The sequence below is a fragment of the Paramacrobiotus metropolitanus genome, unplaced genomic scaffold (assembly GCF_019649055.1).
Source record: "Paramacrobiotus metropolitanus isolate TYO unplaced genomic scaffold, Prichtersi_v1.0 Parri_scaffold0000312, whole genome shotgun sequence".
Classification (NCBI taxonomy): Eukaryota; Metazoa; Tardigrada; class Eutardigrada; order Parachela; family Macrobiotidae; genus Paramacrobiotus; species Paramacrobiotus metropolitanus.
The window spans coordinates 6,395-21,591 of record NW_026570532.1 but is presented as its reverse complement, the minus strand read 5'-3'; the positions used below and the strand labels follow the sequence as shown (position 1 = coordinate 21,591).

The window sequence follows — 15,197 nt, the reverse complement described above, 5'->3', positions numbered from 1 at the left end:
TGGTTCACATTCCGGCAACATCTGCGGAGATACGGCTGCACTCCCGCGGCGCACTTTCTCTGCATTGCATAAAAATAACAGAATTTGATATAACCTCTTAATGCATAACTACAAATTTTTTATTATTTTGTTACCTTCGACGTTTTTTACTTTTAAATCTTCAACTTCTACACCCCGCATCTACAAAACCCAAGTCAAATGGTCAGAACAACTGTATTGTAGTCAAATTAAAAAACGGTAAAATTCCACATATAATGTAAGAGTACAGTACTTAGTACTTACTTCAGCAAACTGTGCAACAACATCATACGGCACAGTGATAGCGTTCGTCGCTGGGGCGATAAATAAGTTGGGATTTAACTCCGTTCGTTTTTTCTCCGTGTACCTAGAAAGAATGAAGAAAATATAACAGGAAATTTTGCTTTTAAGCTTTACGGTAAAAATGGACAAGCTTACGACTTAAAATTTTCCCAAGCACTGGGAGCGTTAAAATCAACCGGAAACAGATAATTTCCCTCTGCTTTTCCGTCTTCCATTCGAGTAATAACAACCCAGTCTCGGCCCTGAAGTACATCACTGAACGCCTCCGTCACACGTCCCCGAATTTCTTCCATGGTTGCATTGTTGCATGTAACTTCTCGAATCAGGTTAAAGTGCTTCATCAAATCGATCTCATTGAAATGACATCTGTTAAAATCACCAAAACCATATTATTAAGTAAGAACCTTGAAGTGTCCTAAGTAAGTAAGATTGCACCAGCGTCCTATTACTGCAGTGCATTGAGAGTACACCTTTCATTTTCGCTTCGTAAATCAGTATGCTTCATAAAAACTTGCCAACCGGCTCAGTATGTTCAGATACAAACATTTTAAAATTACACAATAAATGCGCTTAATTTGATTACAGTTTGGCTTCACTTACGCATCCATTCCACGTGCAGGAATAACGTTAAACTCCGTTTTGCGAAAAAGGTGAACCATGAATATATGTTTTTTTAAAACATTCGGTTTTGGCAGCGGCACCGCAACCGGTAAGTTAAAACTGGCCTGGCTGCGGTAGCTAGCAACACTAGGCTTCCTGGCTGTGTGGATACGGTTTCGAGAATAACCAGCGTCCATTAGACCGGTGCCAGCGGGACGGAGAGTTCCACATTGTCCGGGAATCTGCTGTTGAAATCCGACCGGCGAAGAAAACAGCGCTGCGTTGACTCTGGGCTGGCTTGGACGCGAAGGCTGCACAGCAAAACGAAACTGCGGCATTCCAACTACCTGTTCACTCGTACCCGGTACGCATAAACTGCTGCGGACGCTCAAACTGGCATCCGTTGCTCCTGTCGCTCCAATTTGTCCTGTGTTACAGTTCCTTGTTATTCCGTGTACATTACTTCCATTCGATACTGATACCCCTGCAGCTGTTGTAAATGCATGAGATGACAAATAATGAGAACAGTCTGCGCAGAATTCGCTCGGATTCCATGTGAATCTTCTTTGTTCCGATAATTGTAGCACACATCGGCAATCAGCCACTCCACACTTGTGAGGAAACAGTGCGGTATCTTCCATCTTGAACAAACTTTTTATATCAGTACAAAATAAATGAAAATTAACGTCACAAAAACTACAACTGCATTTGACCAACGCAAATTTTCTTCAGAGCTGAAAGAAGTAAGCTAGCCAAAAAACTGGCGCGAGAAATAACCGGGATAAAGAGTGTATCCCGCTTTTATAAGCTTTTTGGAGTAGCAAGGAGCGAGCTGATCCGTCCACTGAGGTACAAAGCCAATTACCATGTTTTTAGTTACCGCGCAGTTTTATAGCCTATTAAAAGGGCTCGCTAACTTAAAGATTGCCCACCGTCGGCCTGCTTTGATCGGATACCAACTCCCCCGCCTGACATGCCGCCAATGCACAATGAGACTGAAGCGGTTTTGCAAAGGAACACATTGGTGCCGACCGTACTGCCTTTACACTACACTTGACAACGGAGCCGTTAACGGGCATAATGATTTGTATTTTTGGATAAATTTAAGAGTCTTTTTATCATTTAATAGCGTTGGTGCGTAACACTTTTTGAATTGTAGTACGACTACTAAGTAGCTGACTGAACTTATTAAACTGCGACAGTAAAAACCAGCAGTATTAGAACTAATGCCAGTCATTTTTTCAATGATTTCATTTCGTATTTTTATTGTCTTATGCGTACCGTTTTTTAACGTCAAACAAAACACACAGGTGCCTCAAGATTGTCAATTCATGCTTCCAGCAAGACTACAGATTTTCCACCATTAGTTTTATTGACGGTACATTTAGGCTTTAGGAAGGTTATGGAATTTCACAATAACAGAAGTGGCAAACATCAAACATTCTTCAGCAGCGAAGCAAAACTGGCCGAAAGTGTGATAAAAATTAAATGACACAGCGGAAAACAGAAGAGGAAAATCAGAGGTTAATAACTCTTGAGAGGCGCTGGATGTTTCTCAGCAAATGATCAACTTGTTTAATAAACAACTGATATTGCCTTTTCTTGTTGGCTGGCCGGGATGTTTCCATACACCGTTCACCTTTAAAAAAATTAATATAGTCAGTAGAAAATTTATTTGATAACAGCATTTTATGTACGGAATACTTCTTGGTCTGCTGTTCTTCATGTATAAAACCCAGAAAATCATGTGCCACCAGTTAATACGAATACTGTACTGTAAGTACAACTTGTACTTATACCCGTCTCCTGCATGCCATTACTGATTGCCAATACGTTTCTAGTACCTACAAAGCAGGCAACAAACAATCCTCTTCCAACTAATCTGCAAACTTTCAAACATTCCCTTGGTTCATCACAACCAAGAGTACTGGTTGAACCGAACTAAAGCATGCATAATAAAAAAACCGATAATCTGCGATTCGCCGGTGATCTCTGATTTTACAAACGAGAGGGATACAGGAACATAAGATAAGCAGTTTTTATAAGAATTATCAAGTTACTTAATTACTGACCTTGTCAATCTTACAGTGCAGGCGACCAGCGGCAATAAGCGCGATAATCCGTTGTCAATAAAACCAGCCGTAACACCGAAAGCCTGGACGATGCAATCGAGCGTTAAGAATTGATCCACCAGCTGATTAGTTGTAGACGAGGATACGCATTTTCCGAGTGTAGTAGCGGTAATGGTCAGCCCACTACCGGTCCACTTCCAAAATCTGCTGAACGTTTGTTGTAATTTAAATAAAATCACAAAAATTGTTTAGAACTTCAAATTACCTTTTCGGAAAGAAAAACCTACCCAGCTGTAGAAACAATTCAGCATAATGCGATCCGTACAACGAGCTGAAAAGCTGTCGCAAATTCGGCATTCTAAGCAAACCTTCCACAATCTCCGCGCTCCGGACACACCTATTACAATGGTATTTGATTAGCAACATAATAAGAAGCAGCCGCCATAGTTACAACTTGGGACGAAATGGTCGCATACCCAACATCTCCACATTCAGTACGAATGCAGCGCAGTGCACTGTACGACTGAGTTCAAAATATCCGTTTCGTACAAGTGCACTGCACCGCTTGCGTACAGAATGCTGGGTACGGGGCTATGCAACCATTTGGTCCTACATCGTATGTATTCGATCCAGCCGCAATGAAAGCTGCAAAACCGTATAATAGTCTCCGAACAGGTAAATGTGCTAACTGAGCCCAGAAAATTGGTGGTGGCTTTCAGAAACTCACGCATCTTCATGCCTCGTACACCTTCAGCCGGTTTCGCCGATCCCAATCACCGCCCTCCTCTACCAAGCTGTGCATAAAAAAAAGAACCGCTCATAAGAAATCGCAAAATCATAACAAAACTAGCAAAATCACAGTTATGCGCAGAAATTTCTGAAAATAAGTATACGTAGAGAAGCCAAGCATTACGTACCTCCGTGCTTAATTTAAAGCAGGTACGTTAGTTGTTGTCTGTCCTACGGTCTTTTTAAAGCACTGTCGAAACGCACTTTCAGATGCATCCTAGTGTGAAACAAGTTGGGCATTCGCAAGAACGAGGATTTTTTTAACATTCTTCCACCTTGTCTCCAGGGCGGGAAAGATAATTAAACTGTGCAAGGTACGCTTCGCGCACTTTAATAGATCCCAAATTCTGTTAGGCATCCAAAATTGGCGCGTCAAGTTCCTTAAGTTTCTGCTCGTTCTTTTGCTACAGTCGGTTAAGTAAAGAAGTGTCCGCATTAAACCCATACGTTTTTTAACGTCGAAAAAAACATTGGCAGCCTCACGACTCCCAATTCTTGCTTCCAGCAAGATTAAAGATTCCCAACACTACTTGAAAAACCGCAGGAAATGAAAAATATATTTCCATTTGATAACGAAATTTTTTTTAGCAGCTTCTGATTTTACACCGCCTCTGAGCCATTGAGCGCATGCTCTGACTGGTCTTCTAGAAGCGGTACAACGCAACGGCTTCCTTCCACGGATTTTCAACTGCGATAACGGATTACCAACGACTTACCACATTGTCCTTTTCTGCTGCTCTTCCAAATCCAGGCTCTGTAGCTGAGTGTAGCGTAATGTGGCATCTCTACAATCTCTACTACGCTTCAGTTCCACGAGAATATCGTTATCTGGTGGCAACTGTTTCTGCTCCATGGCCATGTACTGGCATAACACAGAACGATCCAGGAACATATGCACAGCGCTGACAATAAACGCGCCATCGATCTTGCCAACGGGGTTGAACTTCGTCACGGCTGATATCAACAAAACTTGAACCTCCATCTAATATGCGCAAAAAAAATCTTACTGCATCCACCATTCCCAGATTGGGTTGGGATCAGGAAGGTTGGGGGGTTCGGGTTAAAATTCTCAAATGAAACCACGTAGCGAACTGGGCCGGCTGAACCTGGAATAATGGATACTAAATCAATAAAAATGAAATTAAAAATTTATTAATCGAAAATTTAAAAATGGAACACACGAAAACAAAACAATAAACAAAACCAAAATGAAAATCAAAAATTGCGCACATGTGCAAACGTCAAAACATGAAATCGTGCACACGTGCGAATCGTGAAAATGTGCAAACGCGACAAACTGGCAAACGAGAAAACTCGAAAACTTGAAAAACGGCTGCTGACCCAAACGGACCGCCATAAAGCCAAGCACTAAAATTTTACAGAATCAAAAGGAAAATTGGGAACTGAGCTGCAACCAAAGCTGTGATTCAGTATTTCAGTTGGAGCATTCAAACTTTTGAACGACTTTAAAATTTTTGTCCAGTTTTCATAGTTGGCAACTTGGCATCAGTTGTTCTGGCATCAGTTGTTCAGAACAACTGATAGACGCTTTAGCCTTTATTATGCACGGTAAAAATTATTAGGGAGCACAGATTTTCAAGTAGCCGGCCTCCGGAATAGATCGAAGGAAAGCACAACACCTTGCGTCTTCCCTGGTACAGTGTTCGATTTGTTTTCGATGGGGTCAGTACTCAGTAATAAGATATAATTTTGCATAGACTATGTTTTGGTACTAGTACCGGTACACAAATTTAATTTTGCGGTTTTCCAACACTCAATGAGCCATCAATAACAAAAGTACGAAATATTTACTCGGATCTCGGTTAATAATTCTGGAGCCTTCTTGGTGGTAACTACTAACTGGTAAGTTGTGACAAAGCAAAATTTTTTCATTTTCCGACCATTAGTGATTAGCTTCATAGAAAGATGAAAATCTTCTTAGGCTATTTGTATTTTCCGTGGATAAGCTTGCGTGTTGGAAATAGAAGAATGAATCGTAACTCCGAAACGTCTGTGTCCGGTAAAATGGAAAACGAACTTAGTTCTGGTTTATTTACTGTGAATCCCGAAATACGAGCAAAAATGGAGGATGTCACGGAAATGCAGATAGTGGAGTGCCAGAAGTCAATGTACATCAAGCCGATGACGATGCTTTATAAACAGGTATCACTTGATGACTAGAAGGAAGTCATTTGAAAATTACAACAGACAGTATATAGCATACATGATAAATATAGATATGATAATTTTATCAATAAATTTACGGTACTCTTTATTGCTTCATTTCTGGAAGAGTTCTACTCTATTAGCACAGTACAGATACTAATAAGAAACTGTTACTTTATCAGCCTTTATGATATAGCACAGCGGTGGTAAGCTTTGGTTTAATATTGTACAACTAATTTAACTTTTTTAGAACGGAAGAAAAAAGTTTTGGGATTTCATTAAAACTCACGACAGGTATGGAGTGTGTCCCAGTCTCTGAAGCACCAAGAATTTTACAAATTCCTACGCACACATGTTATTCCTGTCTTTCGATTTCTAGTGTCAGCATCATTATTTATAATCGCACCAAACATGCGCTTGTGTTTGTCAAGCAGTTCCGACCAGGTACAGCACTTATAAAAATGTTAGTGCCAGAGCTCGCGAATGTATCACTTGCTTCGAAAAAACTTTTTGGTTTATTTCTTTTATTAAGTACTCTCTTCACCAACAATTTTACTTTAAATTCGAAAACAGTCACTTAATAACTAATAGGCATCAATCGAAAGGGGCGGTCTAATAAGAGAGAAAATTTGAGCTAAATTTGCTCTCATCGGCGCTGTCCCCATGATCAGTGCCGCATTTCCTCGTTGGATTTCGATGCTGATCCGCTGGCGAATATACTCCGTGGTTAGTTTTTCGCCGGTTTCTAGTCGTATCTTCTGTCCAAATTCCGTTACCCTTATAGAAAATCTGTCTACGGCGAAAGATTTCAGTGATCTCAGTGATTTGGGTATCACAGTATCAGTACTACCGGTATCAGTGATTTCAATATGTAGTGCTAACAAATTTCGTGTTATCTGTGTAACATGTCTGAAATATGTATTTTTATAGCCACATATTTGTAAGTACGTTTGTAAGTGTATCTAGTACTGTATTAAATTTTTAAGAACTGGAATGAAAAGAATGTTTGTATACTTACGTTTATGAACAGTTCTGTTGCCTAACATGCAGATGAAGCGTAGCGGCATTAATACGTACCCTCCTCGAATAACGGGTTACGGCTACTTTACTTGTTTGTTTGCCAAGTAACGAAAAATTCCGCGCCTTCAAAATTATTTTTTTTCTTATATATTTCGTAATACAGTTTATATAAAGTAGTGGGTTTTGTTATTCAGGCGTCTATATCCATAACACAGACTGGACGGTTGGGAAAGCAACAGTGGACGTGTCGAAATTTCCGATATCTGCCGGAGTTACTTACGAGTTATGTGCCGGGATCGTGGACAAAGATTTACCCCTCGAAGTGATCGCTCAGCAAGAAGTATTCGAAGAAACTGGCTACTCCGTTCGGGCCGAAGATCTGAGCGGATCACATCCATGAGGTAGGATGTAGAGAGCAAAACAGTATTATAAAAAATGTATTATTGGTGTGTATTAATACACAGCTGACATCATTCTCTGCAGAAGCGGCGTGGGAATAGCTGAAGCCTCCAGACCGTCTACTACGTGGAAGTGGAGGATAGTCAACGCACGACAACCGGCGGGGGCAGCGATAGAAGAAGTTCCCCTGGCTCGTGTACGGACTATGATGTATGATGAAAAATTAGCGCGGCCTGGCGGTTTCATGTTTGCAATGATGTGGTTCTTCATGCATAAATTTCCCGAAGAATATTTTCATAAAGAAAGCACAACGGCATCGACATGATACCGGTAACGAAGGCATTTGTTGTTTGCATTTACTGTAACTTGTACTATCATAATGTCAGATTAATATCAGTAAAAATAATAATGTTACATTAGTAAAATACTTCATAAGAGAATTTATATCGATTTATGAGTGCATTAAAAAGTCATAAAGCTCCATGAAAAGGATATAAATCGTTATCACAATGTGCCAAGGCACGGCTACTTCTATTTAACACCCGATCTGCCAGGATACATTCGGACAGTCACATCACTGAACGCCGCCGTATCCTTGGATGACCCGCTTCTACGTAAAAGCAGTCCTCTATCCTCGGTCATGGCCGCCTGAATTGATTTCGCTACTGGAGGCGGATGTTTCGATTTGGTAGTTATCACAGCCGGGTGCGGAAAAGACAATTCTTTTAAATATCCTTTGTATTCATCGCTCAGTGCGGTCATCCAGAATCGCATGACACCATTGTCCTCATCTGCTATGTGGAGCTTCTGCATGATGATCGGAAGTTCATCAGCACTGCGAGATTCCGTTCGAAAGAGCTTGTATAACACTTTGGCTTTGCTGTAGAAAATAGTGTTAAGCGCAAAATTAATACAATGCAATTCGTGCCTGAAGTGCGATTACCTTAGCATGCGCTCCTGCTCGTTAGCGATCAAAGCGACAGCAACCTGTTCGGCAATATCGGGCTCTTCCAAGATTCGTTCCACCCGGGATAAATAAGTGGGCACTGTGAAAAATACCGAATTTTCTTAACATTAAACATCAAGATAATTAGCATTAAACATCAAGATTATTTTTCAACAGTCAGTACATTTAACTTTTGGAACGGCCGCATTCGGCGTGATGATCTTATATTTATCCACATTCATTTCATTCATCTTAGCAGCCAAAACATCCACCACAAAATAATCCGGGCTACTCAAAATATCGTCTGGCATGGCTGCATCGGGGTGCAATCCCAGCAGGTTGCAATTCCAGGACAACACGTACGTACTGGAGAATGGAATACTTCTTCGGCAACCAAAAGGAATCAATACCTGCAAAAGCTTTTTCAGTATGGAACTTAAGGAAGGACTGACTTCAGCTAATGACCAGTTGACCACACCTCAATGGCTCGTATAACAGAAGAGATCAAGAAATCATGAAATCCGCGCACTACGATCTGATTCCCGATGGTAATGTGATACGCGAGTTTCAAAAACGATACCTTCCCCATCACCTACAACGACGAGCCGCAATGTCACTTCCAAGCGCACAGTGATAGAAAAAGTACAGCTTCAACCAGAAGATATCTAACCCGATAAATATGAACAATTCCCTCGAAGCGGGGAAAGGAAGTGTCTATTTCAGATTCCCAAGTAGGAGATGACATGGCACTGTCCAGGCCGTTTTCCATCAGCGAGCCTTGCCGGCTGTGGTTGTTGATACCGGCCAAACCGTTGTCGAAATCATCTGGCAAAGGCACACTATTAAAAAGACCCTACGAGTTGAAAATCATCAAATATCGAACCTTCTCGATGACTGTAAGAACAAGAAGGAGAACCTTCCAATAACGTTTCGCTCATTTGATTTCCACCCAACTGCAGCATGTGGGTAAAATGTTCATGCAAACAGTGGAAGATATTCGGCTCAGAAGTCAGTTCTGGCAACGAGCGCATCACTTTGCCTCGGCGCTGCCGGCGGAAGTTCTCCGGGTTCAGGGCACCTGCCCCACCTAATCGCGCCGTACGTTGCGGTCTTTCCGCCTGATCCACACTGAAAGTCTTCTCCGCCAAAGCCTGCATTTGTGCAACTATAGACCGCGATGAGCGCGTTAAAAATGGCCATGATTGGGTTAGGGATAACTTATCCATGGACAGCACGACAATGCTGTACCAACGCTGTAGCCCACGTGCTTCGTTGTCTTTCAAATAGAATGTGTAGCAATAAACATAACCATGATGATTATCGCCAAACATTATGGGTCCTTCTCTTCCCGGGGATATCTACATACCGATGTAACACAGGTTTAGCAAGGTTACAGGAATCAGTAGAAACAAGCAGGGCGAGCATGGACAGGAAAATTGTTGTTGGTTGTAAACTTGTACGTAAATTATAAATATGCTGTAAGTTTGTTGTTAGTAAATATGTTTCAAGTTGTATTGTATACTGAGAGACTAGATGCTTTACTTCGTGAAAGAATAACTGGTGATGTGAAAAGAGAGACAGACCTGCAAAACGGATCGCTTATGCTTGTAGCACAAGCGGTTAACATACCTCGCTGCTCAAACTCCGGACGCACGCTTGCCGTAAAAACGTGAACACTTCGGGATTGTAGGGGTACTGTAGCGTCAGATACCACACATCCCCATCCTTATCGGCTGTCATACATCCCTGGTTAGGTTTCGCGAACGACCGACATGCCTAAAACATCAATCTGTCCTTGCGCAATAATCAGCGTCCACATTCTTAAAGCCTCACTCAAAACTAAGCAACCAAAACCTAACGGACCGGAAGAATGCTCTTTGCAAGGCATTTTTACTAATTCTTGGAAACGTATCACATAAAGAATAATAAAGTAATGAAAATAACACAAATACATATCAAGCAGATAGAAAAAAAAGAACTAAGTAACTTAAACTATGTTTGATTCCTCATCCTAACACTTAACAGTACTTATTAAGCCTGCCGTACCGCGCACGTATTGGTTCCAAATGAATCATGAGCTTCAAAGGTGTCAGATTCAGTCAACTCAGATTCGCTCTCCGAAACCGATAAGCGTTTTGTCTGTCCCGGTCGTTCTTCCGTACTTTCGTCCGTCGTTCGAGAATCGACTTCTGTTGCACCGTCCCGCGGGAACGGTTGCGTACACATCATCACACTGGGTCCGTGCATCTCACAAAAGTGGCAAAGCGCCAACACCGCGTTCATAGCTGCGAATATGTCTAACACAAACCAACCACGGCAGGGATGATTGGATTATTGGATAGTTCGGACGTAAGAAATTTCCTTCGCACGATTATGTACTGTACTTATCAAGATTCTGCGAAATTAGTATAGCAATTAACCATAAGGTATAAGTATAGTACTGTAACGGATCATAAAAGATGAAATCATAGTGGCATAATAAGGAACGATATCGATAAAACCGTTCTGACGGTCATGTGTATCTGTACTTCGGTATAGAAGTGTAGAATGAAGAATGCAGCTTTATTAATATTAGCCTTTATTATTAGTCTGCAGCCTAGAGCCCTGCAACGGACTGGGAAATCCGATCCACTCCGAACCCACTCCGATTTTCGGACCGGATTGGACGGATTTCAATCTGGAAAATTCGGAGTCGGAGTGGTTTCGGAGTTTTTGTGCACCTGATCGGATCGGATTCGGATGCAATCGAGACTCCGAATAATCCGTAATTAAATAAATATTATTTATTAATTTTGATTGAATTTCATCGGCCTTCAAAACAAAAATTTTCGTCAGCGTCGCGCTTCGCGCGATGCTTCCATTTGCGCTTAATTAATTTGCACCGAAGTATCTGCTTTTGTTTAGTAGACTGTTGTTAATTCTTTTTCATTTCCTTTTATTAAATCTCCTGACACTTTTGAATATTTAGAGTGTTTTGCGATTGTTATGATGTCGTTATTTGTTATCGTCTTATCAAATAATTTTAGTATAACTACTACAGCACGTTAAATAGGCCACATGTGTTGTGCAGCTCAGTCAGTTTCACTAGGCACCGGCTTCCCATTTTTATTTGCAGCACTTGTAATTGGATTAATCCTGGAGATTAAGATAACTAACTAAACTTACTCTAAGGTCCTAAAGAATACATGAAACTACCAATTATTTTAGTTCCGGACGTGTAGAAACATCCCTTCCTTTAATTTTCTCTCCCGTTTTTTCAACCCTGGCTAATATGTGGGTAATCCGTGGGTGAACCGTATACAACAAAAGATCTGATACAGATTCCCGACAGTGAGGATAGATAACTAACCTGGCTACCGATCACTTCGGCCGTTTTCATTTCGGCCGCGTTCATTTCGGCCAAAGTTTTTCGGCTGCCATTCACTTCGGCCGTCATTCACTTCGGCCGTCATTCAGTTCGGCCGACGATCACTTCGGCCACAGTACATTTCGGCCGATGCTCATTTTAGTTTGATTCACAAGAAAACGTTACCTGCGATATAAATTTATCGGTTCCTGAAAACCATTGAATCAAAAAAATGATAGCAAATGGCTGCGTTCATATCATTTTGCACGCACAATTTGTTGAACTCTTCATATCGTAAAACGCTTCAGAATAACCTAAGAATACCCACGAAAACAAAAGAAAATCAAAGAAAACCTGAAAAAACCTAAGAAAACCTAATAATCCCAAGAAACCAAAGATACTCGTACTTTAGAAACCAACAATCCTAAGAAACCAAAGATACTCGTACTTTAGAAACCAACAATCCTAAGAAACCAAAGAAATCTAAAAACCAAAGAAACCTAAGAAAGTTAAGAAATCTAAGCAACCTAAGAAACCGAACAAACCGAACAAACCTACGAAACCTACGAAACCTAAGAAACCTAAGAAACCAAAGAAACCATAAAAACCTAAAAATCCCAGAAAACCTAGAAACGTAAGAAACCCAAGACACCTATGATGACCGAAATTTCCCGTTGCCAAAATGAGCGTTGGCCGAAGTGAGTGGCGGCGAATAGCCTCGGCCGAAATGAACGTTGGCCGAAGTGAACATTTGCGGCCGAAATGTAACGCGGCCGAAGTGATCGAACGCGAACTAACCTCCCCAGATGCTTCGACACTGTAGTGCTAAAAAACTAAATTTATCTAAAACATTCTTGTATATGTAAATCTTTCAGCGTACCCTTTATTATGCCCAAGAAAATTGTACTTGAATTCTGAAGTCTTTTTGCTACCGAAAACATGGCATTAAAAATTTTTAATGTAGGGATGTGTAATAAAATCAAGTAATACGTATTCTTTTCGAAAATTTTTTCGGATCGGATCGGAGTGGGTTCGGATTTGCCAAAAATATTTTCGGATCGGGTTATTTGAGTACGATTTTAGAATTCGGAGTCGGACTGGGTTCGGATAAAATTTTTTAAGTTCGGATCGGACTGGACGCAGTTTCGTACTCCGTTGCAGGGCACTACAGTGCAGCCTTTTCACTCAAATTCCAGATGCTACTATCACCATAGTCAAATATACCACCATAGTCAAAATGCTACTATCACCATAGCCCTCATGTAATTACACTGCTATCACTACTATCTTACAAAATTCGTACTGTACTGTACTACCCAGTTCTAACCTTCAGCGCACTGGGCAACCGCTCTGGGAGTAGTTTTTCAGGTACGATGAGAGCAGATATATATGTTAGTATATCTGCTCTCGTACGATTTCGCACCTCTACCGATGATCCAAAGTGCATAATATATTATTATTCACTTTGACTATGTTGAATCGTAATTTTCACCATTTTATTCACGGTCTAGAGTATGATAATTATGCCGTTTGAATTTTGAGAACTTTTGATTTCAGCAGAGTCCGGGAAAGACTACTTTTTCGAAGCCTACAGTTTCGAACATTTTGTTAGAATCTATCCAGAGTTTTCGGGATGCCTTCTCGGCCCAGCGATGCAACCTCGACTGCAACTCCAAATAGGAAGCTAATCAAGATTTCGCAGCGAAGCAGGCAAACCACAGCCAGCAAGGACAAGGTACAGTAAAAGTCTGTAAGTCAGTGCTTCCACGCCTGTTTTTAAGATTGTAGAACGCTTCTTGGGATAGTTTAGGAAATGTTATTTTTTTGTAGCAGAAAATAACTGGCGGCGCTCTCCAGAAACCCAAGCGCACCAAGAAGAAAGAGGTCCGACATAGAAACTTTTTTTTCCAGATCTCAATTTCATTGTTTATGCTGCCATCCTCGCACTATCAGTTCTATGATAATTTTGTAATGAGTATTGGCACATTGCTCCCTCTGGTTATTGATTTTCTGTATGTGTAAAGTTATTTGGATAAAATGATCGAGTGATTTCCTCAAGTTGTTTTTGTTTTCTTAGGTGCCAACTAAAAGCGACAAGGAAACACAGACTCTGCCTTGCAAAGGAACGCAAACACACGATGAGCTGTTACAAAGCCGGGAGGAGCAGTTCTTTCAGCTGCTGAAAGAACGGAAAGCGTCAAACGTAAGATACAACCAGGACTTTATAATATATAAAACTTTATTAATTATTAAGTGTATAAAATGATTGTAACGTACTGTACTGTCAGAGGCACATGACTGCGCCTGGTGCATACGGCCCACCATGGACGTACTGCACTCATGCTTGCCATACCGCCTCTCTCGCTGTACGTACGTGTGCTGCTGCACTGCACTCATACCCGCTGAAGCGGATATGCGCGGCGCACACACTGAGCATACTTGCTCTCTCGTCCCTCTCTCGCTGTATGACTCCAGCGTACGCTCGCGTTGGATTGAGTCCAGTCTGCGCATCATCACACAGCTGATGGCACACAGCACGTGCTTGCCGCCAGTTGCTTCTTTCACGCCTTGACGAACGCTCAAGAGCTCTTCTAGCATTCACTTGCTTGCTTAGCCATCAGTGCTTTGTTTTGCTTTCCCTGCTACGCAGCATTGTTCTTTATTTGTACAATAAAGCACATTCGTGATCTCCTCGCGCTTGCCTGTTACATGGTAAGCAGATCGTCTGGTTTTCCCACGGAATCTTTGAGGAGACGGTGAAGGCTCAAATTACGGAGAACTCGTGAAGAACCTGAAAGTCACTGTCAGATAGATTGCTGAAGCAATCTCTGCCTTGACTTTGATCAGACTGATCACATCGTCTTACAGCTGCGGAGAAACGAGGATCACTGAAGTGATTCTCCCCAGCTGGTGAGCACAGTCTTCTTGGCTCTTCCACATTGAAGAGCACATTCCCAACAGCACGGACTTTTCCCAACTGACGGATCAGACTCGAACGAGAGTCTGCAGCGCGAACGGATTACTCCAATTATACGGGGACCATCGGTTTGAACACCGACCCGCAACTTTACTCGCGGATTTTAGCACGGAAACGACGGATTTCCGACCTCGGACGGAGGAAATCGACCGGAACCGACACCGACACCGACACTGGTAAAGTCACGGTTATAGGTCGATTTTAGCCGAAACTAGGTCGGCATTTCACTTTCTAGTGGTAGAAAACAATTTCTATCCATAAAACTAAAATTTCTAACGGTGAAAAAGTAATTTTCGACGGAGAAACCGACTCGGAATTTTGCTTTTGGTCGAGAACCGACCTGCTAGGTCAACGAACCTGTCTAGACAGTTAGACAAAGGCTAACCGGCAACAGGTCGGAAATTCTCTTATTTTGATTTCTAACGGTGTTTGACCACCAGAAAATTTTCTTAATTAATAAAATTAATTTCTAACGGTTAAAAACTTCAAAATCCGAGCTAGATCGACCTTCTAGCCGAGTAAAAAATAATTTGTTTTTCTAACGGGAAATAGCGCGAAAAT

General features: G+C 41.5%; 2 protein-coding genes and 2 pseudogenes across 2 annotated transcripts; 2 read left to right on the top strand and 2 right to left on the bottom strand.

Moving 5' to 3' along the window:
* Positions 1-2,193: 2,193 nt before the first annotated feature.
* LOC129602025 (uncharacterized) lies at positions 2,194-4,764 on the bottom strand (annotated as a pseudogene).
* A 421-nt stretch (positions 4,765-5,185) lies between these two features.
* On the top strand, positions 5,186-8,403 carry LOC129602012 (uridine diphosphate glucose pyrophosphatase NUDT14-like; annotated as a pseudogene).
* LOC129602011 (folliculin-like) lies at positions 7,707-10,866 on the bottom strand. The gene is made up of 8 exons (XM_055500945.1): positions 10,360-10,866; positions 9,943-10,089; positions 9,197-9,671; positions 8,984-9,138; positions 8,792-8,905; positions 8,498-8,723; positions 8,311-8,413; positions 7,707-8,247 (listed from the first exon to the last, which is right to left on the bottom strand). Exons 1-8 carry the CDS (start codon positions 10,594-10,596, stop codon positions 7,899-7,901), a joined length of 1,806 nt encoding a protein of 601 aa, XP_055356920.1. The 5' UTR covers positions 10,597-10,866; the 3' UTR covers positions 7,707-7,898.
* Positions 10,867-13,094: 2,228 nt separating this feature from the next.
* LOC129602023 (uncharacterized) lies at positions 13,095-13,940 on the top strand. Its single transcript, XM_055500961.1, has 3 exons — positions 13,095-13,394; positions 13,490-13,543; positions 13,737-13,940. Exons 1-3 carry the CDS (start codon positions 13,293-13,295, stop codon positions 13,923-13,925), a joined length of 345 nt encoding a protein of 114 aa, XP_055356936.1. The 5' UTR covers positions 13,095-13,292; the 3' UTR covers positions 13,926-13,940.
* Positions 13,941-15,197: the final 1,257 nt, after the last annotated feature.